The sequence below is a fragment of the Monodelphis domestica genome, chromosome 8, assembly GCF_027887165.1.
Source record: "Monodelphis domestica isolate mMonDom1 chromosome 8, mMonDom1.pri, whole genome shotgun sequence".
Classification (NCBI taxonomy): Eukaryota; Metazoa; Chordata; class Mammalia; order Didelphimorphia; family Didelphidae; genus Monodelphis; species Monodelphis domestica.
Genome location: NC_077234.1, coordinates 186173369 through 186199949, shown reverse-complemented (window position 1 = coordinate 186199949; position 26581 = coordinate 186173369). Strand labels below are relative to the sequence as shown.

Genomic DNA, 26581 nt, shown 5'->3' with positions numbered 1-26581 from the left:
CCAGAAGGGCTCCCAGAGCAGGAAGATCACGATGTAGCTGAACATAAAAGTAGCCCGACAGTAGAGCAACACCAGGACATCTGTGATCCTCTCGAGCCATTCTGGCAAGCTACCCAAGGATATCGGCTGCTGCAAAATCGAGCGTGCAAAGCAACCTTTTTTGATTTTTTTTAACCCTGACCTTCCGTCTTAGAATCGATACCGTGTATTGGTTCCAAGGCAGAAGAGTGGTAAGGGCTGGGCAATGGAGGTCAAGGGCAGCTGGGATCTTTTTTGATTTTTAATGGGTTTCTTTTTCTAAAGATTACTGTCTTATTAAAGACATATACTGATCGCACAGTTCAACGGGGACGTGATTGGGGACGCTGACTTTAAATGATCACTCTGTTGCAAATAGTAATAATATGGAAATGGGTTCTGAACAATGATACATATACAACCCAGTGGAATTGCTCATTGGCTTCGGGAGGGGGGAGGGAAAGAACACGAATCATGTAACCATGGAAAAATATTCTAAATTAATTAATTAATTAAATTTTGAAAATTAAGATTACTGTCTTAAACATGACATAAAAGGGAACAGTTACATATGTGTCAAAGTGACTTATCACTATCACTTGCTTGATATACTGATGAATCAGTGATCTCACTAGGTAGGTAACAACTTCTGCAAAGGCACAAACTGCAACATCTCATTCTGTCAGATTCTTGCCCACATCCTCATAGGATTAACCTGATTCAATGGATATCTTCCAGTCTTTTACTACTTTGTGGGGAAAAAAAAAAACATTATAAGTGTTGGGCCGTCCATTTCTCATCCCTACAAAGCCCACTAGTCTCTGATCACTTAATTAATGATGGCTTTACTGGCACTTCTTGCATACGAGTTGTGGCTGGAAAAATGAGAGTGCTTCTTGCCCTTTTGGGCATCTATGATATTAATTTACCAGTGATCGCAGTGCTCCATGATTGATAGTTATCTCCATCAGGAGAATGGCGGTGTTTAAGAAAACAAAAAAGCTGATTTTGTGGATCAGAAAGTTGGTTGGGATTATTGAAGGCATTACATAACTGTCCCAAGCATAATACTGTCTGACTGCTTTTATTCGATTCTTGACCTGAATCATGTTTAGTCCCAATTTAAGACAGATACACTCAAATAATTGGGTGAGCGACCATCCAATAAGCTAGGTAACAGGTATCCTTTGTCCATCTGTTTTGTTTTGTTTTGTTTTGTTCTTCTTTTTCCTTCCTTCTGTAGATCATTATGCCAAAATATACTGATCTTTAGCTGGGGAAGCTTTCGGTAAGATTCAGGAAGCACTCTGTTCATGGTACCTGGCATCAGATATATCCGAGCAGAATGCCTGACCTAAAGTATCTCCTCTGTGACATGCTTTTCAGGATTATGGCTAGGTTTCACAGGTAACATCTACATGGCACTTGGAGGTTTGGCAAAGCACTTTACACACATCTCTGTCCTGAGCCCCCACGACAACCCAGTGAGTCGGTGGGGTCATTTTCAGCCTCATTTATAGAGCAGAAACCTGAAGCTGCCCATAGTCAGAGAAGGTATCCAGTATATCCGCAGGATTTCAATCTAATCCCATCACTTTGTACTAAATTGTCTATCTAGTGTCACTAGTCAAGGAATTTTATTATTTCCTATCCATAAAAGAGAGATTATTTTAGTTTTGCAGGCTGTACTCTGAGTAACCAAGTCAAATGATTTCTTTATAATCAAAAAAACACAAGGAAGCATTTTCTTTCTATTTTTCAGACAAGTGTGACTAATAGATGCTTAAGAAAGCTGTCTATAAAAGCCTGCCTGCTCGCTTCATGTGTGATCCTCAAGGATACCTTCATAGCACAGAAATAAAAACAACTATGGGTCATTCAGCAGGTGGTGATATTTTCTTGGCTGCCTTTTTTCCTAATCCTACTTTCTAGGTGTTTTCTATCTTCCTTTTTTCTTCTCTTTCTATAGAATAGATTGAAAGTTGATGCCCGAATCTCTTTAATAATGTCTCACAGCCAAAAGCAAGGTTTCTCCTCTGGGTACTTGGTCAGACCAAACTTCCTAATTGCATATGCTTTGGGACAGCTAGATGGCTCAGTGGACCAAGAGCCAGGCCTAGACACAGGAGGTGTGGGGGATGGAGAGGGTCACTGCCCTTCCTGGGGCTCTTGGGCACAAGGGTCCTGGGATCGGAGGGGAAGCAGTGGCAGCAATTGGACGTGCTGCCTCCTGTCTCTCTCGAAGGGTCCCAGAGCCTCGGGCTGACCCTTGTGGAGAGGCACCGGGTGCAGCAACTCCCTCCTTGTGATACGTTGCCGCCTATCCACGTGGAACCTTGCGCCTCTTGATCGTCCTCTGGGCGATCTTCAGGCCCAACTCTGCCGAAGCTGGAGTCTTCTGTGGCTCCCAGTCATACACTGGGGTGGGCACACCGTGAGGGCCCTCCATGAGCATCACTACGAAGAATACGCTACTCACGCTGATGGAGACTCGCCAAAACCCCCAAGACTAAAGCGTGGTCGTCTGAGGGAGTTGGCGCGAGGACATGTCACTTTTTAAAAGCATTTACAGAGTGCTTTAATGGGGGGGCTTTTGTGGCCTGATGAAAAATCGTCCCATCTTTCCTTTTCTGGATTCTGGGTAGAAGGATGGGGAGTAAACGGCGGCAGGGCAGCAGGCAGAGAAGCGGTGAGGTGGCCGCCCAGGACAGGACGCGGGGCAGCGCGCCCCCCTCAGCCTCAACACTGCTCAGCTTCCTCTCCGAAGGGGAATTTATGTCCCAATGGGGAGCACGAGAGGGGTCTCCCTCTCTCCCACAGGGACGCGTGCCGACTCACGTGCTTCTCCTCCCCAGTCTATTCTCAGTTCCTCCGCTCCTCGTGACAAACAACATCCTCGTCAGTGACACGTGGCAGGGCCACGTCCGCCCACTGCCCAGCTTCACAATTCTTCCCTCGCTCCCTGCAGCCCTTGGACATGTCTGTCCTTCAGCTCTGGAAACTGCGGGCCTTGGCTCTTCTGCCTTCATGAGACTCTGGAGGATCAGAAAGCTTTCCCTTTAAAGATCGCCATTTTTCCTCATAAAAGCCCTAGAAGGCAGGTGCTATAATGATCTCCATTTTACAAATGAGGAAACGGAGGCAGGCAGCGGTTACATGACTTTCCCAAGGTTATCCGGTTAGTATCTGAGAACAGATTCGAACTCGGCTCTTCAGGGTTCTAAGTTCTGGGCTCTATCCACGGAACGATGCAGAGCCCAATAGGGCAAAAGGGCTGGAATCGGCACCAGAACACGTCACTCCTAAATACCTTTAAGCTGGACGTGTTTCCGTGCTCCATAAAAGGGAGGTGACTTAAGATGCCACAGGATCGCTCGGGAGAGAACTCCTGCCCTTTCGTGCCTGCCTGCCCTGCCCGAGGGGCTTTCTCTGACGGAACGAAGGCCCACGGAGGGAGCAGGCAGGCTGCCCCCGCCCCGCCCCAGTCTGCTTCTCTTCCTAGCGGGGGATGTCGTGGTCCTTTTCTCCTGGCGACTCTCCTTCATTGGCCATCTGCCGCCGTCTGCACACACCAGCGTGCGCCATTCCACCGCCTGGATGGAACCTCTTGTGACCCGTGCATGACTGCTGGCGGCACAGACAAGCCAGGCCTTGCTCTGCCATCACTTACAGACAATCCAGGCACTCTCCTCCTCTGTACAAATCAGGACCCCTCTGGAACCTCTCTCAGGTAAGCACACAGACGGACGAGAGGCGCGTGGCCACCTGCACGATGGACACCCTTCGCCCACGGGTGTTTTTCCCTGTGTGGATGGCCAATCCACATGCTTCTGAATCACTCCACTCTTTTCCCAGGAGGCAACACTCTAGGGCATGACGTCATCGTCCGCCCAAGGCCACCCACCAAAAGGCCCGGGCAGAAAAGCACCAACCACAGGGAATTCCACGTCCGCGTGGACGTGCTGCTGGGCCTCCTCCGTCCCGCCGGTTCCCGTTTCCGGAGAGCATAGGGCTTCCTTCCATTTTCCGCTTCAACCCGTATTACCAAGAAAGGATCTCTGAGCAGGCTCGTGTCTGCTCTGTCTTTCGGGGCATCTAGAATGAGTTCTAATGGTATCGTGTGGAAAAAGAAGCTGCAGAGGGGCGCTCTGTACTGACAAAATCAAACTGAGAAGACTTCTACTGAGTGTCTATGAAGTGCCGTGCACTCAAACGAAAGAGAAAAAGGGGAAGTGTAACAAAAAACAAGGGCAATGGAGTCTAATTTTGCCTACATTTTTGAGTCAGTTGTGCAATAGTAAGATGGGGCCCACGATTGACTATAACTCATGAAAGCCACTTGTTCTCTATTAAAACTTGATTTCTATTTAGACGACTATCACAAAGACTGAGGAGAGTCGGCCTATCGTTCAGTAGCTTGACAGTCGCTCGGTCACCTTTTTACAGAACTATCTATCTTCTCCTTCTTGTAAACCCTGTATATGAATCCCTCAGTGCCCTCATAATGGTGTCACCGGCAGCACAGATCACCTCTACATATATGTAGTCTAAACCAGCCGCTTCGGAAGGCTTTTGTCCTCTTGAGTAACATTTCTGTCGCCCCCAGAGGTACATCATGGGCAATCCAGTTGCGATGGTTACTATTCTTAATAGAGAATAAAAGTATAGTTTTAATTTTCACAAGATTTCCCATTTTTCTTTTGCTTGTTGTCCTTCCATTTTCATCCTTGTCCTTGGCGTGTCTTGTGCCAATCTTTATTTGCAATTGGTTTTCCTCAAGTGCCTCTTTCTGTGATGAGAAAATAATGGTTCGTTCCTATACATGAACAGGTTTCATAAGAATGAATGAATGAAGAAAGCATTTATTATGTGCAAAGCACTGTTGAGTGCTAGAGAAACAAAAAAGCAAGAGAATTTCTTAAGATTTTCACAAACAAGCTGATATTTTCCTTTGGCTATCTTTGGCAGCGCTCTATTTTACAAGTAAATCAGAGGCTTAATCATTATGGCACTTTCTGGCTCTTCTGGTTTCCTTGTTGCGGCAATTAATTTATATTGGTTAAATGTCTGCAATAAAATTATCATACTCGGGATATGTCACTTCTATTTCTGATGTTATTTTAGCCATTTTTGATGGCCCGGATTCAGGGCTCAACTGTTTCAGATGAATAGTATATATTTTTCTCGTTATTATTCTGTATTCCTTCATGGTTTTTACTCATTCCAGGATCAGCTATGTCAAGTCAATAGTCTGACTTCAGAATCAGAGATAACTTTTACATAAATAACAAGCCTTTTCTGCTAAAACAAAACTGATCTGATTTTTTGTAATGTTCATCGGTGCTCAACAAGCAGTTATTTCCTCAAATAAAGAGTTCATGAAATAAAAACATGAAGCTTCTGTCTAATTTGTGTCGTTAGTCTTTCTTGTTCCTTCTTCCTGAATTATGTTCTCCCCATCCTCAACTTCTCTGCCTTTGTACTGGAAACAGAGAACATGCTGACTTAATTTAGAGCCCAACCAACGACTTCTCAAAATGTCTCCACTTCTTCATTCTTAACAAATCGGAGGGATGTATGTAAAGTGCAATTACTTCTGTGTTATCTCTTTTGTAAATACTTATTAAATATTGTACTACCTGATATTTCACACAAGGTTACGTTTCTAGCTGCCTGTGGATGTACGATCAAACTCGTTTCCCCAATTCCATTTTGTATGTCTTTGAGCCATTTCAGGTAGAATTTCCTTCTTTTGCTTTCAATTACAGTGAGAATGTCTTCCACAAAGTCCTTCTTTGATGGCTGGTTAGGGTATGAAGCTAACCCCGATTTCTTGAAGTCGACTTGGGTGCAAAGCAGAGGGTTTCACAGGTTCTATCAAGCTAAAATATTTCAAGTATGGTCCGAGCAATAGGTGGAGCACACTGTCCAAGAACTGGCCTAGCTGAATAGAGAGACTGGCGCCCACTTGGTGATGGACTTTTTTGGTCATAAAATGCTATAAAAATGTGAATAATTATTATCACAACAAAGTTCTGAGTTCATGAAGAATCCAACCTTATAGAATACAACTTGAGGGAAATTTTTAAAGAATATTCTTCACAAAAGTAAAGGAAAAACTCATAGGCTAGTTAGAAAGGATGACAACCATAGAGGCAAAAATGTAATTTGTTGATACAAATGAGCTAAATAAACTATTCATGTACAACCAGCATGTCAATTTTGCATTTAAAAGTATTCAGATGTGCTGAGAACACAAAGCGAGATAAGTTTTTTTTTTAAGTTACACTCGTTCATATTAATTTTATAAACTGGTTTCACCTGGCAGAAAACCTTGTGCCACTTGAAGTTGAACCTGATGATGATGTGACATATACACTGCTGATTGATCCCTGAGCCATTTCTGAAAACAAAGAAAATAGAACAATTAATGGCTTTTGAAAGAAGAAATGCGAAAAGGCAAAGGAAACTGAAGAAAAAAGAAAAAGCTAAGAGGGAAGGCTTACTGATAGCCTTATGAAATGTATGGAATGACATAAATGATGGCCGTCAATTATTCCTAATATCTACCAAGACCAGAAGAGAAGGCAACAAGTTTAAAATAATCACTATATGAAAGGTATAAATAAGCTATAAAATCATAAAGAAAAGGACACACGTTATTTAACTTTTTGGAAATATATTTTGCCTTCTCCACGATGACTTGATCAATTGCCCCATTGCAAGGCAATACTCTAACTCTTTAAGGTCAATCCCATCTTCTTCCTTTTTTTCCCCTCCTTGTCCTTGTTTCTTTCCCCTCCCCACCTCTTTTTTTAAACCCTTCCCTTCTGTCTCAGAACCAATACTAAGTACTGAGTCAAAGACAGAAGAGCAGTAGGGAATGGGGGTTGACTCACCCACGGTCACATAGCTAGAAAGTGTCTGACACCAGGTTTGAACCCAGGTTATCCCAGACTCCAGGTCTGGCTCTCTATCAACTGGCCTACCTGGCTGCCCCAGTTGATGCCTTTCTTAAAAGTGTTTTCTTTCTTTCTTTTCTTTTTTTTAATTGGGAAAATTTTATTTAGTTAATTTAGAATATTTTTCCATGATTACAAGACTCATGTTCTTTCCCTTCCCTCCTCCCAACCCTCTCCCATAACTTATGCACAATTCCACTGGATTTTACATGTGTCGCTGGTCAAGATCTATTTCCATATTATTGATATTTGCATTAGGGTGATCATTTAGAGTCTACATCCCCAATCATGTTCCCATTGACCCATGTGATCAAGCAGTTGTTTTTCTTCCGTGTTTCTACTCCCACAGTTCTTTCTCTGGATATGGATAGTGTTCTTTCTCATAAGTCCCTCAGAATTGTCCTGAGTCATTGCATTGCTGCTAGTAGAAAAGTCCATTACATTCAATTGTGCCACAGTGTATCAGTCTCTGTGTACAATGTTTTCCTGATTCTACTCCTTTCACTCTGCATCACTTCCTGGAGGTTGTTCCAGTCTCCATGGAATTCCTCCACTTTATTTTTCCTTTGAGCACAATAGTATTCCATCACCAACATGTACCACAATTTGTTCAGCCATTCCCCAATTGGAGGGCATCCCCTCATTTTCCAATTTTTTGCCACCACAAAGAGCACATCTATGAATATTCTTGTACAAGTTAAAAGTGTTTTCTTGATGACTTGCTTTCACATAAGTCATTTCCTCTTGACTAAAACCTCCCCAAGTGACAAAGAACAACAATGAAGCAAAAACATTCCATACAGAGTGTCTGACTCTATTCTGACAAGCCCTGACCTCTCTGCCACGAGGGAAGAAGTCCATTGGGTTATCTCTTCTTCAAGACTTTTCACTGTTTGGAATTCAACTTCTTTCAAGTCACGATCACTATGTACACTCTTCTTTTGGTGCCATTATTTTGTCCTACAGAAATCTGTACAAACCTCCCCACATTTCCTTGAATTCCCCATATTAATTTCTGCATCACCATATTTTATTCTGTTCCTTTAACATAGTATTTTTAGCCAATCCTCAACTGAGAAGTACTTAGTGTTTACAGATTTGCTACTACCAGTCACACTGCTATTAGGGACATTCTGATATATACTCCAAATATATTTAATCATTGTTTTTGTCTTTGATCCAGCTGGGGCATATGCCCAGCAGTGGGATTGCTAAGTGAGCACAATTTAGATACTTTATTAGCATGATTACAATTTAAAATCCAGAATGGTTGGATTATTTTGCAAGTCCACCAGCAATTTATAAGTGCATTTGGATTCTGAAGACTCCTTTAAAGAACATTTTCATCTTTGCCAGTTTGCTTGGTGGAAGACAAAAATTTAAGAGTTTCTTACTTTATTAAGACTAATGATTTAGAACATATTGTCAAATGGTCATTCATGTAGGATCTGAAATTCTTTTGAAAAATGTTCAAATCCTTTGATCATGAATTAGAAAAATGAAATTTGGTATAATTTCCTAAATAAGTGGATTCAAATTTGAGACAATATTTTGCCCATTCTACTACTTCTCTTCTAATTCCACACCAGCAATTCTTTTATTTGTACAAAAGCTGTTTAATTGTATATTCACGATTGTCCACTTTTTCTTTTGTCCCTTCATCCTATTTAAAAATTCCTTCCCTGGCCACAGTGGTGAGAGATACCTTATTTTGTTCTTTTCTTATTTCTTCATAATATGATCTTTTCTATTTCAAGTCATGCAGACAATTTGAACTCACTGTGAAACATGGTACAAGATAATGGTAGAAACCTAATTTTTGCCAAATTTCAGTCTAATTTTCACAACAGTTCTTATCAAATTGAGTCCCTTCCACTAATAATTTATGTTCTTAGGTTTTACCAAACACTGGACCTACTGTTTATTTACTTCTTTTTTTCTTGTTTATTTAATCTGTTCTACTGATCTATTTGTTTTTCAAACCAGTACCAAGTAGATTTGGTTATCAGTGATTGATAACCTGATTAAAAGTATGGCAACACCATGACCACTTCATTTGTATTTTTTAATCATTAATTTCCTTAAGATTCTAGAACTTTGTTTTTTCAAATGAATGTTTTATCATTTTTTCTATTCCAAAAAAATCTCACTGGTACATATTGCAAACATAAGCAGAGAATTATCTCCTTTTATTTTACAACTTAGAAGATCTTAGATTTAGAAGAGGATGAGAATGTCTCTTTAAATGCTCCAAAAAATGTTCAATTTTAAATATATTTGTCTCAGGGTTTTTCTCCTCATTGGCAAATCATTTAAAGACTGGAGACAGGGAAGTTGAAGATCTGTACTTTATACTCCCCTTTATGCCTTAGCATATAATCAACATGTATAAAGTTGCCTTAGACACATATATATGCTATTTAATGTATCTATCCAAAAGTTATCACAAGTCAGGCAAATCAAGTTTAACAATTTATTCACCTATGTATCTTCTTTATCTCTTACGAGGAATATTAAATGATTGTGTTACTCTCATTGTCTTTTTGCAATTTGCTTAATTTACTTTAAGAACTTAATTGCTATGACATTTAATGAATATACATTTAGTATTGTTAATTTCCCAATATCTATGATGCCTTTAAGTATAAACAGTCCATCTACCTGGACAGTCAATTTTATCTGACAGCAGAACTGGGGTTCCCTTTATCTGATGAGTTTCCTGAAGCCTAACAGATTTTGTTCTTGTCTGTGTTTTTACTCTTCATGTATCTATATTTAAAATATTTCTTGTAGACAACAAATTATGTGGGTTTTATTTTCTTATTCATTTCTTTGTTATTAAGGAATTTAACTTTTCCCATTTAGAATTAAATTTGTGTTGTCTTCATGTTTGTTTTGTCTACCATTCTACTTAAAAGAAATAAACAAATACACTCTCAGGGAAGTGTCCCATAACTTGGGGTTTGAGGGGGGCATGGAAATAGAATTCATCTTGTCTTTGTCCTTCCCCTCAATACTTCCCTTTTAACCTATAAACCTCATTTTCTACCTTCTCTCAGCTCTCTCCTTCTGGGATATCCAATGATCATCTCTTCAACAATGGGATAAGGACAGAAATGCAGAAATGCATCACTCAGTCTTTCAGAAGAAGCTTCTATATTCTTAAGTATCCAATGTCCCCACAGCAGGCATTTTAAGCCCCTTCTTCTGCCTCCTTGGGGTCATTTCATGATGATGCCAGATTATTTCCTTACTGCTGGTTATACCTAAATCCTATTTTTCTCTCAGTGTCTTGCCCCTCAATGGTATCTTCAAAGGCAGAGAGAGGAACTAAAAAGTCTAATCTTCCTTCCCCTCTCTAGTGCTGAAAAGGCATTATTTTGGTCTCTTATTTAACCCTCTCCTTTCTCTATTTGAGAGAAATGTTTTCATATTATTTTACACCCTATATGTAATATTGGAACATCCAGGGGATCAGACTTTTTTTTCCCCTCATGAAAAAATAATTCACTTCTACTTTCTCTTGATTTTCCTCTTATGCTTTTTACTCATGTGATTTGTCTATTCTGATATTCTTTTAGGTTTTATCCCTCTCAGCATGCCAGGGTATTTTTTCTTTTGAAAATAAGAGAACCTATTTCAATTTCAGTATTCTTGTTTTGTAGAGCTTGTATTTCCAGCATGGTTGTTTTACTCTTTAAAATTCTATTGTATCATTTTTTTTTCCTTCTGGAACTGTTTTGTGTTCTAACCATCATGTGGTTTTTCTCACCTTAATTCTTAATACTTCATCCTTAATAAGTACACTTAATTTTCAGATTGCTCCTCTGAACAATTTTAGGGATTTGGGGAGCTGCTTCACTGTTACTCAAGAAGAGCCTTGCAGAATTCGTTGAACTCCTCTCATCTTCCTCAAATGATTGTGACTCAATTTTTTGTCACCAAGTACTCGTCCACTAAGATGCTCCTTCAAATATCTACTCATTTCTCTCCTTTGATTAGCTCTCAGCTATCTTAATCAATGACTCGACTGACTTTTTTATGGACTTCTGGCTGAAAATGTGTTTATTATCAATCATCTCCCCTCCTAAGGTCTAATATTCTTGTGCCCTCTTCCTCAGCCCTGGTAATACTTTCCAACAAATTCCCTCCACAAGTTGGAAGAAGTCTGTTTCGTGGATGAGGCTGAGGGTGGTTAATGGAGACTCTGAATGTCCCACTGCCTAGTCTCTTCCTTTACCAGTCTCACTCTTCTGTGTTCCCTTGCACTTTCTGAAAATGGAATTCCTCTCACAATCGGGTGGCCCACAGGAGTTGGGTGTAAAGATGTGGAAATGGCTGTAGAGGGGAGGAAAGGGCCCATAGGATGACTCTAAAAGGGATATTTCTGGGAAGCCTTTGAAGATTATGCTCTCCTCTACCTTCTTTTCACTCTTTCCACCAGCTAATTTTTTTCTCTTTCTCCTGGGCTATTTTAATCGATTTTCTTCAACGTGGAGTTTCTGGTTTCTTCCCTCTACTTTCTCCCAGGCTCCACTATTCCTCCGTTTCTGTTCCTACATCTCCAGACTCAGAACTGTCCGGATTCGAAGGCTTCAAAAGCCCTCTAGGACTGGAATTTTCACTGAGATGCTGATGCAGGATTAGCTGTGGAAGGATGAGAAGGTGGAGAGTAGGAAAAGGGTTGAAGACATGAGGCTGGTTAATTGGTTCTCAGAAGTTATTTTTCCCGTAGTAATCATCTGTGCCAGGTTCTTTCACTCATCTTCGTGATGTCATTGCTGAGTTTTCTGAACCTAGAGGCTTTTCATTGGCATTATCTTATTGGAAAAAAATCACCCCTTAGGATTCTCCCGGGGTTCTCCATCCATTGTAAAAGAACGCATCCAAGTCTTAATGGAGAATGTCTTAGAAAGTGCACTTAATGGTAAACCCCTCTCTCTTTCAAGCTGCCATACTCCGACACGCTCAAGCAGTCAGGAGAGAAATGGCTTTTTACCAGGTAACCTGGGATCAAAAAGATTGATGTGCTGTGTAGGAATCCTTCAGAAAGGAAAAGTAGAATCTGCCTGGAGCAGATTGGGAAGACCAATTAAAAAGAGTGTCTTTGCACACTGTCAAAGGTGATGCGCCAGCCCCGAGGCCACTGACCTGTCACATAAGGTTCCAGAGCTTTCGGTACCAAACTTCTTGCCATTTTTAGGTCTTCCGCAGAACAACTTCCGGATTCTAGTCCACAAGCCATCCCCATACGCTTTAATATTTCTATGTCGTCGTGGATTTCAAACGTGTTGTCGAAATTAAATAGATACTCAAATCTGAAAGGGAAGATTCCATTATTAAACAGGATCAAGAAGGTTCAGAGAGGTGCGACCGATGAGCACACACCACCCATGCCTGACTCAGAGGACCACTACGCATGAGTGAAGAACCGATGGGAGAAATGGGCTAGAGGACACCAGGCAGGGAATCTGCCGGCTAGGAGCTCTCCAACGTACAGAAGTAACCTTTCGTTCTCCAGGACACCGGCTCTGAAAACCGGCCGGTCGCCAAGCATCCCGCTCCCTCGCTCGGATGAAGCACCCCCCAAACCAGAACCGCGTCTTCTCTCAGCACTTTAAAATGCCGGATGGGGGCTCCCAGACCTGTGATTTCATCAGCCAAGGGACCTCCCGGGGAGGAGAACTCCCCGTGCCAGCGGGAAACAGCAGCGTTCCGCCCCTAGCAGAAGCAAGAGGAACAAGGCCAGTCTGTAGAAGAGCCTGGATCGGAACACGGGTCATCGCTGCCCACTGTCCACTATACTACGCTTCCTCTCACATTTTTTAAACATGTGTGGAATTTTTAGATAATCTTTTCTTTGAAATAAGTGACCTGTAGGCAAAAAAGGGGAAATGAAGGCTTTCAAAATAATGTTTTTTAAATGAGAGGTCATTCGATTGTATTTACTAACAAAAATGAGAGAAGCGGAGCGCCGCAGCCAGTCTGGGAGCCAGGGAGACCCGGGTTCAAGCCTGCTGCTGAGCCCGGGCCGAGTCTCTGCAGGGCCATGGAGAAATCACAGGTGTGGGGAGCCCTTCCCTAACTCGAATGAACCCAAGGAGTGATGTATGGATATTTGTCTTTAACAAAACCCACAATGGGAGGTCTTCATTTTTGATGTGAAACTCACAGCTGAAGCAAAAGGGCGGATGGAAAACTTCTCTTTTCCATAACAACCTACTTGTCGTTAGAAATACTGCAGTCGATCACCGTCTTCTTGCTGGTGTTCACAATGATAAAAGGGAGGTGGATGACGGAGTTAGAAGGGGGGGGTCGGCTGGCTTGCTGCTCTGCTTGGCGATTTCTCTGCACCAAATTCTTGAAGGCAATTTGCTGAAACGAGATACACCAACTTATACACTCATCACGTCAGGCCCTCGCTCTGCGCACTAAATATAGCCTGACCTCCCCAGAAATAGAATCCCCTCCGCACTCACCCACCACGGGGAGGCCGGCCACGCGGGGGCAGAGCCGGGGGGGCCTCGGCGCCCCGCGTGTGGCTCTCGCTCCACACAGGTGGAAGGGGCAGAACGGAGAAGGGAGCCCGTTCAGGCCAGAGCCCGGGCCGGAGCTGCATTCTAGGCGGCCTCGGCCCAGCCTCTTTGAAAGATGGCATCGGAACGCCACCTCAGAAGAATCCGTCGTCTCCGCAAAGAAGGTTCATTTTGGAAATCAAATATTCAAAAGAATGGTGTGAACTCAGGAAGTGCCCCAACATGCAAATGATTTGTGTCATTTAAATAAAAAGGAGTCAATGTAAAAAATGTATTTTTCATTTGTTTTTTAAACCACCACGGGCCGCGCCTTTGCGCCACTCTCGGCCCGTCCCGACAGGCGCATGGCTAGGAGACAAGCGTTCACCGTAACCGTTAGTTATCGCAAGAGTCGAGGAGCACTGATTTAGCCCCGAACAAGCTCCCCCCAAAAACACCCCGGAGAAGCGGAAGTAACCTCTGCAAGGGCATCCACTGTGGTTTCTGACTCACGCCAAGGAGCCCTCCAACGATGCGTCGGGCAACCCGGCTGGGCCTGTCTATGGCGTTCTTATTCCTTTCCCAAATAAGCTCCCCGCGGGATACCTCACTGTGCCGGGGGCATTTCTAGCCTTCCCTTCCCACGACAGGGAGCACAGGACTGGCTGGGGGCCGAGGTCATCGTCACTCTTGACACTCTTTTTTATTCACACATTTCCTCCACGCAGGTGCTCTTGGTGGATCTGCACGTGTCACGTTTTAGCCCTGGCTCACAGCCTCCAGGCAGACCCGCGTCCGAAATGCTGACGCAAGAATACTGGTCAGAGATCCCCAAGGGGCGCTCCAAGTGTCTACAGACCCGCCGTCCTTTTCTTGGGCCTGACCCACAAGCCATGCGCGGCGTCTCCACAGCAGCCATCACGGTCTGGAAAACAGGAACTCCTGCACACGTGCCTTTTCTTGTGCGAGTGATGAGGCGGAAGACTTTTGAGAGGCTCTGACTAATCTGGGGGGAGGGAGGGTCATGATATGAGCGGCATCTTATCCACAAGCTGGACCCTCCAAAGGAACTCCTCATCTATCCTTCAGCGAGGATGCCGAGCGGGCTGCGCAAGACAGTTTCGGTGAGTATAGATCTCCTGAACATCTCACCTCATGTGGACGAATTGAGCTAGATGTCTAAAGGATTGTTCACTGAAAAGGCTGGGGTAGTATTGGCTGCATCATGTATTAGGAAATGAAGTTCAGATCAGGAAATTAAAGCGAAGAGAGGGGTAAAAAAGACTATCTGCAGACACAAGACTGCGCCCAAAATGCTTCCAACAGAACATAATTTATTGCTTCTGCCACTTTTCCCCTGAAAATCGAAAGGCAAATACTAAAATGCACAGGAAGTCACTCTTCTGATTCCAATCCTCTCTCACTCTCCATTTCCTCTTCTCCCTCCCACTTCTTGAATTTAGTTATTTCCTGAAATCTTGTCCTTACTTGTTTCTCTCCCAGCCCATTCCTTCTCTCCCTAAAATCAAACCGTCTCCGAGTTAGAGACACGTCCATCTAGCCCAGCCGATGCCTGCATGGGACTCCTTCTTTAGCACTGCCTGGTCCTTCCGAGTCTTCAGGAAGTGTTTGTTGAAAGACTTCTAAGAGGAGGGAGCTCAGAACCTCCCACTGCAGCCACTCAATATTTCTGGATAGCTTTAATCCTAACAGCTGCCCACATCTATAAGAATGTTTGGAGTTTGGGGGAAAAAAACCTACCTAGACATGATGTCATTTGAGCCTCACAACAAGCCTGTGAAATAAATGTTTTTTTATGGAAGAGAAAGTGTCTGAGGCAGGATTTAAATTCACATATTCTTGCCTCCAAGTCCAGCACGCTATTCACTCTGCTACACTGCCTCCATTTAGCAAGAAACCTTTTCCTGTAAACTGAGCTAAAATCGGCTTCCCTACACATTTCACCCTCTGCTCCTCCTCTGGCCACCCTGGGCCAGCAAAACCAGTCTGCTCCCCATTTCGGGCCCTGTAAACACGGAAGACGCTTATCCATCATGCCTCCCTACATCTTTTTTTCCTGGCTAAAAAATAGATCTACAAAAATGGATTTGACGGCATCCGAGGCGCGTTCCAAAGTGCAGATACTGGATTCCTTCCCCTGACAAGCCTTCAAAAGCCTAAAGACACACACTGGAGGCTTCACCAGCCCCAAGTCTTCGCTTCTCAAATGTTCGCAGTAACTTTTTACATAGCTTTTCAGAGAATGGCTTTAAGTCTTTTCATCATCCTATTTGCCCTCTTTGGAAGGCAAAGCAATTTGTCAACAATCCTTTCTAAAATGTGGCCACTGGAACTGAACACATGTCCTAATAATAGCTACCCACAGAGCACAGGGAGAGTAGCACCCACCCTCAGCAACAAGGCTACGTTTCTATCAGTGCCGACCACCGATGACGACAATGGAGAGCGAAGCCTCTGTGTAGCTTCCAAGATGGCGCACACCTCTCAAATAGCTTTCTCTAACCCAGTCTTCTTTTTTCAAGGCTCAGATTCCACATTTCCTCCTGGGTGCACGAGCATCATCCTACAATGCAGCATGGCTACATCTTGTTCCCCTCCCCCTACCCCCAACCCCAACCAGCTCATTTCACGCCTTCCCCAATGCCTTGTCGTGTCACTTCCATCCTCCCAGGCATCTCTGGCTCCTCTCTGGTCCTTCGACTTAACTGGCTGTCAGGGCTTGTCGTTTCTCCAGTGTCTATTGTAGTTTCCAAATGTCTCCACATTTCAATCTCACTGTCCCTCCCGAGTTCAGACATTCACGATTTCGAGGGAAAAACACAAACATCGTTTCTGGCTGCCTTGCCTCCAATCACCATACCAAAATACAGGTTAATTTTCCAAATCAAGACACGTGGGATTCAGAAACTCTGCCCTCTCGTGCTTATGTGCCGTGTTACTCCCCATCTGCCCAATAATGCGGCCGATGTCTCACAAAACTGATGTGAGGTTCAAATAAGAAAAGGCATGTCAACTGCATTGCAAATATTTAAATTCTCTAAAAAGAGGTGGTGTTATGGCTATTAATTAAGTGATAAAACCCAGTTCTGGTCATACGAAACCTTTAATTTCACCGTTTAGGGAAAAAAGCAATTCAAGACTGCCCTCTACAAGTGCTTCCTTATAGTTCAACCTAGTCACAATTCCCCAAACATAGCTAGTACGTCCCCCCCGTGGAACCGCGTTCGGCATGCTCTTCCCCTGAAGACGCCGGCCGTCCTTTTAAGGCTTAAAACAGCAGTAACCTCGCTTCCACAAGGCTTTCCTCCATCCAACTAACTACCGCCACCGGCCACATCCCGATTCCGATTCATTTTTTCCACACTTCGATCGCCTTCCCTGGGACGTAGCAAGTGCTTAAATGGCAGGAAATGTGTTTTCCTCATTTTCGACTCATTCCCTAGCAGGTCCCTCAAAATTCCACGTGTCAACTGCAGAGAAAGATCTGGAGTGCCTGACGGTTCACCAAAGGCACTGCTCCACAACGGCCAACAAGAACTTACTACGTCCTTACAACAGGCCGCGCGCTCTTCTGAGTGACGGGGGAACGACGAGGAAGGCACAAGGGGATCTCGAGGGGAAGGAATTGGCAGCGAGGAAGAATGGGAAAAGCGTCCTGCAGCAGGAGGGATTTGGAAGAAGCCAGAGAAACAAAGAGCTGGAGGTGAAGACGTCCAGGCATCCAGACAGGAGGGCAACGGTCAGGGCACAAACCAGCGGCAAGACACAGCGTTAGGTCCGAGGCCCTTCGGACAGTGCGGGGTCTCTGGGGAGCTGAGGGGAATCTATTTAAGAGAGGAGAGGTAGGACGAGGCCAGCTTCTGAAGCTCTTTAAAATGCCACACAAAGGGGTTTATCTAGGATCCAGGGGTACCCGGGAACTGCTGGAGCTCAGGGAGCAGGGGATGAAGCCGGGCCCCGCCATAGCCTGGATCAGACTATTTGCCATCTGAATGACAACATGTCTGAAAGCAATGGTCAAAAACTACAACTGAAAAATCAAAAATATTTTTAAAAAATCAAAAAATGTAACTAAAAAATAAAATTTAATTTAAAAAAGAAAGAAATCTTTAGAAAAAGAAGCTTGAGTAGAGAATGGATTAGCGTGGAGAGAGACTCCAAGGCAGGAAGACTAGCTTAATGGTTATTTCAATAATTCAGGTTAGAAAAGATAAAGACCTGAATGTATGAGTGAGAATGAGAACGAGAGTGAGAGTGAGAGTGACAGTCAGTCTGTCTGTCAAGTCTGTGAGAGATATTTTAAGATGAGAAGGAACAAGATTTGACCATTTATTGCATATACTGAGTGAGGAAGAGTGAGGAGTAGAAACTGACACCACGGCTGCAAAGTGGGAAGAAGAGAGGGGAAGGAAGGCAAGACAACAACTTCTGCTTTGGATACATCTCTGAGCTGCTTCCAGGACATCCAATGCCACACTAACCAAAAGGCAGGTCGCGATGGGGAACTGGAAGTCAGGAGACTAAGGTTTAACCGGCCTTATGCAGATATATAGATAAATAAACCTAAAGGAGCTGATGAGATCATCAATTAAGAGAGTTTAGAGGCTGAGAAAGAACAGATGGAATCTGATTACAGACTGAAACATACTATATTTCATTTTCTTTCTTCTTTTTTCCTTCCATTTGAGATCTCTTCCACAAAATGATTAACATGGAAAAATGTTTTACAGGATTACAAATGTAAAATCTGTATCAGATTGCTTACTGTCTTAGAGGAGGGGGGAAGTCAGAAGAAGGGAAAGAATTTGGAGCTCAAGACTTAAAATATTATTTTTAAAAAACAGTAGAGTCCAGAGACAGAGACTTAGAGGTCACCCATGGTGAGTGGGGGTGTGATAGGGAGATGGGACAACCAGGAAAGATCTCATCAAACCTAAAAGAGAAGAGAATATTCAAGATGGCTGAAATTATCCAGTGGCTCAGAGGTGAAGAAAGATAAAATCTGGAGAAAAAAAAAGGCTGTGAGATTTTGATATTAAGAAATTACTGTTAACTTTGGAAATGAAGTTTCAGTTAGATAATGGGGTCAGAAGTGAAAATGGAGGTTTATAATCAAATGACAGGTGAGAGAAATAGAAGGATCTACTGTAAATGTCTTTCTCAAGGAGTTTAACCAAGAAGATAGTTCTAGGATGACAACGACCAGGAACGGTAAGATCAAATACGGGTATTTTGTAAGGACGGGGAGAAGCTGCAGCAGAGAAGGAGCTTGAAGGTAAAAGAGTGGAGGAGGATTCTAAAAGAGATAGTGGGGCAGTTTTATCCCTTTTTATAGAGGAAGAAATGGAGGGCTCAGGACTTGAGTAGTCTGCCCAGGATCACATGGCAAGTAATTGGAATTCAGGTATAAACCAAGTCTGTCACTCTCTGGCATTATATCACACTGCTTTTCTGACCATGCAAAATTTAAATTATCTAGCAATTATTACTTGAAACTAGAGTATATTTTGTTATTTTAAAAGATAGTTTAAAAATTAGAACAGAAATAATGTTCCCTACACAGAGAAGTAATTCATTACCTGTAGAATAAGTTCTTGAAGTTGAGACTGCTTTTGTTTTATTCTCTCAAGTCTTCTCTGCCTCTCTACCTATAGAAACAAGACACAAAAATCATCTCAAAGAGTCATCCGAAGAAGTTAGAGGTAGAAATAATCTCAGGTATCCAAAGCAATTTAATATAATTTTTTTAAATAAACCAAACATTAGTTCTATTGTTGAAATAATAAAATTCTTAACTTCTTCAGGGACTTTCTGATTTGTGTTCCTATGATCCTTCACTCAGCTTCTAAATATACTTTCCAAATTCTTAAGTTGAATTTCAATTTCCCTTTAATTCTATCCATATTTATATCATAGGAGTATAGATTTAGAGCTAGAAGGGACCTTATGCCTCAACTAGTCCAAATCCATCATTTTAGAGATGAGCAAACTTAGGCCCAGAGAATTTATTTCTCAGGGTCACAAAGATACCAAGAGTCAAGTTTTAGTCTGCAGGGCTTGCTATATTCATAGTTTTTTTTAAAACTCTCACATCAAGAGATGCCAGTTCTGTAGAGAGACACCACTGAGAGGGAAAACAGGGAAAGATTCACTTTCCATTATGTTGAGGCGATATATTCCTGCTAAAGTTAACAATTATTTTTTAAATGGCAGGCTAACCATCTCATTAAAATTCAGATGGTCTCAGTGTCCTTAGGTCCACCCTGCCCACAGCCATGGGATTGTATCACTACATTAGGTTTGGGTCAGTTCCGTGACTCGGAGCATGAGGGAAGCCCTCTCAAAGGGTTAAAGCCTATCTTGATGACAAGTATGTCTCTCTGTCCTTCAGAACCACCATTCAATGCTTTTATGCAGCAGCAGTAGCAGCAGCAAGCCTATTTTACCTGATTCAACAAACATAGGCCCCGTTAGGGAAACAGCCAACATTGCAAACTCTACAATTAGTTCCCCAAGAACAAAGCTGAAGCCTTCATGGGCTCACTGTAAAAGATATCCAATATCTAATACCTTCTAGCAGCTCCAGAGGCCAATGATTCTGGCTAAGTGCAATAATGAGTAGCAGAAACCAAGACAGGGAGGTGGGGGTGGAGAGAGATCATTTTCTCTCCTCCAGAATTCCAGAAGACTCGGAGAGGCAGCTTCGCAGGCTGAGTCACATACACTCCAATTAGCTACCAGAGAATTATTATACTAGAGCACAAGCACCATAGCCCCCCCCCCCCAAAGGTTTTAATTCCAAATAATTCAGAAATGATTTGCATTTTCAATTAGATCTGAAAATCAACAACAAAATTACCGAGGGCTCAATTTGCTGAGCTCTTTAATTGCATATCTGCACAGATGTATTATAATGAGTCATGGAAGGACAGAGAACTGAATTGATAAATAGATAGGGAAGGCAGGTAAAAAAGGAAGCGAGGATATCCCTCCATCACCTGAGTCATAGAACAACAAGTTCAGCAAACACCACCCTCCAGGGCAGATGCTACCTGCGTAACTTGTTCCACCCAGCTAGCAGAGCCAGTCAATAAGAAGTAATTAGTAAGTGCTTAGATAACATCAATGAAAAATGCAAAAATACCCACCAGATTTCTATATTTCAAATAGTCTACATAAGTGGGCTTGAACTACTTTTGAGTATTCATACCTCTAAATTCTGACACTCTTGAGCTGAGTTAGTTGGAAGACCAATCCATTTTATTTCCTTCTTCTCCTTTGAGATAATATTCATGGCCATTAAGACATTTAAGGCATCATAGACTCTCCGTCTTATATTCTTCTGGTCGTAAGCCTGCTGATGACATGATGTGTTAGAGGAAGAAAGCAAAAAGCTTCACAAAATTGGGGTTCAAAGACAGAGAGCAGGAGTAAGCTTTGTTTTATATGGTGGAGTTCATTACACCCCCTTCTCTCTGACCATAGGTAAGGAAAAACGAATCCCCCAAAGAGTAATCTTGATGCAATGTCAATACATCAGCATAATGTTATTGATCTCTGACAAAGCCTTGACTATGACTGGCTTGACAGCCCACGAAAGAAAATACTCTTCCGAGGTCCCAAAGGGAAGCTTTCCGGTCCCCTCGAAAACACGGACTCGACTGTATTATACTTACTGATTCATTTGGTAAAATGTGGTTATCAGCAGCACTGAACTCTGCGACCAACTCGTCCGCCACTTCATTATATGAAGTGGTTCCTTTTCTCTGCACCTTCTCACAAACCTTCATGGAAAAATGTCTTAATCCCTTGCCATTCTTCTCTCCTTTTCTATTGCGCTTCCTTAAAAAAAGACATGATAAAGGAATGTTACCTTAAATCAACCTTCAACTAAAATCCACCCTTATCTAAAAGTGAACCCACTAGTGGTATTTATAGGTGCAAGCAGAGCGAGAGAATCACATCGGACGCCACAACTCATGGCAGAAAACTATTAGAGATACCAGTGGAATTTGAGGATTTTTTTTTAAGGGTAGAAAATGAACATTCCAAGAAGCCAAATCTCACAATCACACCTTTATAATGTGAGATTACTGGGACATATCTTAAAAGGTAAAAGCTATATACTAGATACCAAACTTCTCAAAGGTACTATTCAATATAAAAATTCTATCCTGAATAAAATTTCAAGAAAGAAAACAAACTTAAATTATGAGCACGACAACCATAAATATAATCAATGTAATGATATCTGTCTATGAGATAAGATGCAAAATTAGGATCTCCCTTATGAAAAACAAATGACTAAGATTCACAACCATTTAAAAAAATCTTTCATTTTTGTGTCTCTAAGGGAAAAGATGCTTTGGATTTTTAAAAAATAGGTGTAATAATAATGAAATGTAAAAATTTGGGTTTCCGTCTTCAAATAAGTCTTAACTATAGAGACACACATTCTTGTCCAGAAGACACAAGACTGTAATCATAAGGCAATTAATTCCACTTTAATACCTATTTAAGGGACCCTTTGCTTAAAATGAAAAAAAAAACTATTTCAGGAAGAATACAGCTAAAGTTAAAAACAGGAGTGCGTTATGTAACAGAGGACACCATTCTCCCCTTCTAAAAGGTTGCTGAAGTGGCAGAGATCCATTTATTCTGAACTTCCAAACGTGTCCTTTTTAGGACTGACAATGAAAAGTTTCAAAGTTACCATAAGTTGCATTGAAGAAGACTCCTCATCTTCAGCCAACACTGACAAACCTTCAAAGTGTAACTAGAACATTCATGTAGATGGATGGGCTCATTGGACTGCTTTCCTAATGATCTGATTTTCCATAGGCTAATATGAAAGTGTACTCTTGATTAGCTAATCTGGGTATGATTTAAAGTTTTTCATATCCCTTCATTTTTTTCAACATCCTAAAGTGTTATGGTCTCTGGAAAAAAAAATGGAAGCCCTAATGTATTTGGTTTGGTTGCACACCTACACTTAGCCAAAACAGAGAAACTGATTAAATTTCTAATAATTTGAGAAGAATATTGCTCACCCCGCCGACCAAGGTGAGGAGTCTGAAGCCTGGTTCTGTGATACAAAATGTGTGTTAGGCGTATGTGGACTTCCTACAAGGATAGTATTTGGTGCAGCAGATCTCTGAGGTGTACCAATTACCTACAGTTAAAAAAGACAATTCAAAATAGAATTAGAAATCTCCCACATTATAAGGATGTCATTTTTTAATAATGTACTAATTAGCTAGAGCTACTTAATTTAATTAACTAAAGAGCTGCCTAAAACAATCAAGCACTCACAGCTGACTCTTAAGGAATAATACAAACCCATCTCTTCTAAAAATAAACTTTTCTTATTTTTCCTGCTTCCGCCTTTCCTTCTCCACTTTAAATAAAATACATCAGTAAGACAAGAATCTAAACAAGCCAAAACCAAAATAACACACAAGTTAACAGTGAATAAAATAACAAACTTTTTTAAAGGGGGCAGTCAACTGCTAGGGGAAAAAATTAGTAAATTAGTTCTGATAATATACGGATTTAGTTATTTTGTGTGAGGAGGTGTGATTGGGGATTGTGAGTGGAGGATTATTATTATTATTATCAATTAACAGGACAAAACAATGAAAATTCCTTCAGAAATAAAGTACAAAAAGACAACTGTGCATGGATCCATGTCCACCAATCTGGCCCACAGAACATAGCGTGCCAACCTTTGGTCTCAAAGATTGGAATAATTCTTATATATGAATAAATTTAACACAAAGCTCTTAGGGAATGTGTGTGTGTGTGTGTGTGTGTGTGTGTGTGTGTGTGTGTGTGTGTGTGTGTGTACATGCAGGTGTTTCAGATGGAGGAAAGTTATTTGAAAGAAACTTTGAGCGAGGCTTTGAAGGACAGTTAGGATCAAAATAAACATGGAAAAAGCATAAAACTTATGAAGTGAAGTAGAGGGAGGCAAGGTTCGAAAGCAAATGAATAAATGCCACACAAAAGACTTTAATCTATACCACCAGGAACTATTAGACTTGAGAGAAGAGGAGCTATGTAATCAGAGCAATAATTAAAAATTAACCTTTTTAGATTTTTAGTCAGAAAGACTAACGGATTGAATGATGATGATGATTACAGCTGACATTTATAGAGTACTTTACAAAAGTATTTCACCCGCTCCTCAGCACAATGCTGTGAGGTGCTGCTCTCATCCCCATTTCAGAGAAGAGGAAGAAGCAAAGTGACTTTCCCAGGGCTACACCACTAGTAAATATCTGAAGCAGGATCCAACCATGGTGCTCTTGCCTCCAAGCCCAGTACCCTGCCCACTGTCCCTTTCAGTTGCCTTGGAACAACCTCGAGATGATCAAACTCCTTCATCTTGTAAGTGAGGAAACTGCAGCCTGAAGGGATAGACAGATGAACGAGGGCACAAAGCGACCCTCGGCCAGATTCAGTGCCAGGCTTTCTCATTGGAAATCCAGAACTCCTTTTCCCACTGCACATTCCTAGTTAGACCCCTGTCACAGGCCAGACAAGATAAACTAAACGGGGGGTAGGTGGCGGGATGGGGGAATAAAATGGGAAGGAAGGAGAGACTCAAACAAGATCTGTTAAATGGGTTGGCAGAGGGGCAAGAGACTGAAGAATTAATTAAAGAGGAGTAAACATTTCAAGCAGGGCAGCCAGAAGAATAATGGGATTATTGTAAGAAACAGTTCCTTAGAAGGAATCAAGTTTTAGGAAGAAAATGATGTAATCAATTTTTGACGTGCAGAATTTGAGGTATTAAGAATGATTTGAGTTGAAATGTCCTACAAGCAATAAGCCTGGGTCTCAGGACTTTGAACAAGGCTAGCGTTATAGTTTTGGGCATCATCCATCCATCCATCCATCCATCCAGGTGGAAAGTTCCAGTTGTAAGAGGATAAAAAAGGAACTTTGGAGGATGCCTACATTGAGAGACAGGAAAAGAAAGTGCAGTCGCTGATGCTGATGAGGAAGCCAGAGAAGAATGACTAACCATGTTGCCAAAAATATAGTATTACGTAGAAAAGATCAACACGTTGTCCGGCTCAAATATGTAGCCCACTTTCATATATAGCAATGAAGGCAGCAAACAAAAATCAAGGGGTTAAAAGTATCGATGTAGTCCTCATTTCCTTACTTTCGACACATGCACACCCCCATAATCCTCCCGTGCTCTGAACATAATGCCAAATAAATCTGTTCAATGAACAGGTAGTTTCATGTCTTTTGAGAATAGCTTTCAAGTTATACATCAATCAGTGCCTCAACATTAGCTTGAAGACCCTCTAAAAGGTATAGTTAACATTTGGCTCTCCTATACATACTGTATTACATGCTCCTTCCAAATAAATTAATGACTTTCTATTGCATTATTCTCAAACATTTTTGTATAAATGTTCAGATTCCGTCTATAAGCTAAGTTTAATCATAAACTGTAGTCAGTGAATTGAAAAACTTGGGCCAAATGTTAGATTTTAGCAAAAAGTTAAGATACTGAAGGTTAAAAAAAAAATAAAGCCCAAGAAAGAATACTATTTCGTTGAAAAGAGTCACCATAGATAATGTCTTGGGGTTATTTTAAGCTTGCTATCCCCTTTTGTTCCCCTTCTTAACTGGATAAATGCGTTAGCTAATATGACACCATTAATAGCTGACAGAGGAGCTTTTTTTATTATCTTCCTTAAGTCCAGGTGACCTCATTCAATGTTAATGGTTCACATATCAAGTTATGAAAGGAGAAAACGTGGAAATAAATTTTCCCTCCTTTCCTTTGGAGAGTATTTAAATTTTCAATAATACATGTTTATGGAATTAACAGTGAGCTGTTAAATTCTAATTTTAAGCTAAATTCACCTTATTTTTTATTTTCATGACCAAAATGACCAACCACTCTTATGACAAAGTAGTCAAAAGACCCTCCCAGCGAATGGCACTCTTAACATGTGTATTATACACAAGGCAACATTCACATCTAAATATTAAACTTCTAATTTAAATTTTGTAACCTACATTAAAAAATTTGCTCATAAGCAATGTGTTAATAAATCTTAAATTCAAGAACAAAGCAGTGTTATTTGATAAGCCTTCTTAGCTGTAAACACTGAATAATGATGTTCCACTTGGGATTCTGTATATCAAACTAATTCGTCTTTTAAATTATACTGTAATTTAGAATGGAAATGAGCAGAATCGCAGGTAAAAATTAATATTTATTCTCAAACATTTTGGGGAAAATATAGTCTGAACCTTTCTTACATTGTCCTTAATTTCTAATATCTTACATAGCATTTTCATGTTTTTAAAAGGCACCAACCCTAAACAAAGGCATACAGTACCGAACCTAAACAAAGCTGATTCATGAGACAGGCATTTATTAAGCACCTACCATTGCAGAGCACACTGAACTACACACGAAGAGGAAAAGAAAAGTTGGGACAAAATACCTTTCCATACCGTATTCAGTCCTGGTCTCCCCACAACTTTTCATTTGAAATAATAAAACACTAGAACCCAGAAAAGCACATAGTAAACTTTCAGCCTAAAAGAACCATCTGGGAATGTGTTACTCTAGAACAGGGTCTCATGAATAGATTTCAGGGGGTCAATGAATTTATTTTTAAACAAGGGTAATGATAGCAGCTCACTAAGTAGAGAGCTTACTGTATGCCAGGCACTAAGTTAAGTGCTTTACCTTTTAAAATTCTGACAACTGGATTTCTACATAACTGGTTTCTTCTGGGACCCTATGTATTTTATTTTATGGATCTTAAAACATTGTTCTGAGAAGAGGCCCATAAGTTTCACCAGACTAACAAAGAGATCCATAGATTCAAAAAATATTCACTAGTCTTGTTTTTAGATTGATAAGTTTTTGCTTTAGGAATTTTATCTCTTAAAGCATCAAAATATTTTTATAATTCTTTGGTTATTCTACATGAAAATCTTAAGATGTTATATATTTCCTGTCTTTAACAAAATGAAACTTTTCTTAGTGACTTTTATGAAAGTTAAATAATTACTAGGGGCAGC

General features: G+C 41.3%; 1 protein-coding gene across 8 annotated transcripts in view; it reads right to left on the bottom strand.

Annotated features, from left to right (window-relative positions):
* TFDP1 (transcription factor Dp-1) overlaps positions 1-26581 on the bottom strand; it is a 112132-nt gene that overhangs the window by 1984 nt on the left and 83567 nt on the right. For 4 of the 8 annotated variants that reach the window (XM_056807563.1, XM_007501240.3, XM_056807565.1 and 1 more), the window contains exons 5-11: positions 22567-22688; positions 21193-21358; positions 20727-20870; positions 19096-19164; positions 13204-13355; positions 12132-12298; positions 6340-6421 (exon numbers count right to left, since the gene is read on the bottom strand). In XM_056807563.1, coding sequence (XP_056663541.1) covers positions 6340-6421; positions 12132-12298; positions 13204-13355; positions 19096-19164; positions 20727-20870; positions 21193-21358; positions 22567-22688 — 902 coding nt within the window. Of the gene's footprint in view, positions 1-6339; positions 6422-12131; positions 12299-13203; positions 13356-19095; positions 19165-20726; positions 20874-21192; positions 21359-22566; positions 22689-26581 lie in introns of all 8 variants that reach the window. The other 4 variants (XM_016424901.2, XM_007501239.3, XM_056807562.1 and 1 more) reach the window with 1 other exon arrangement.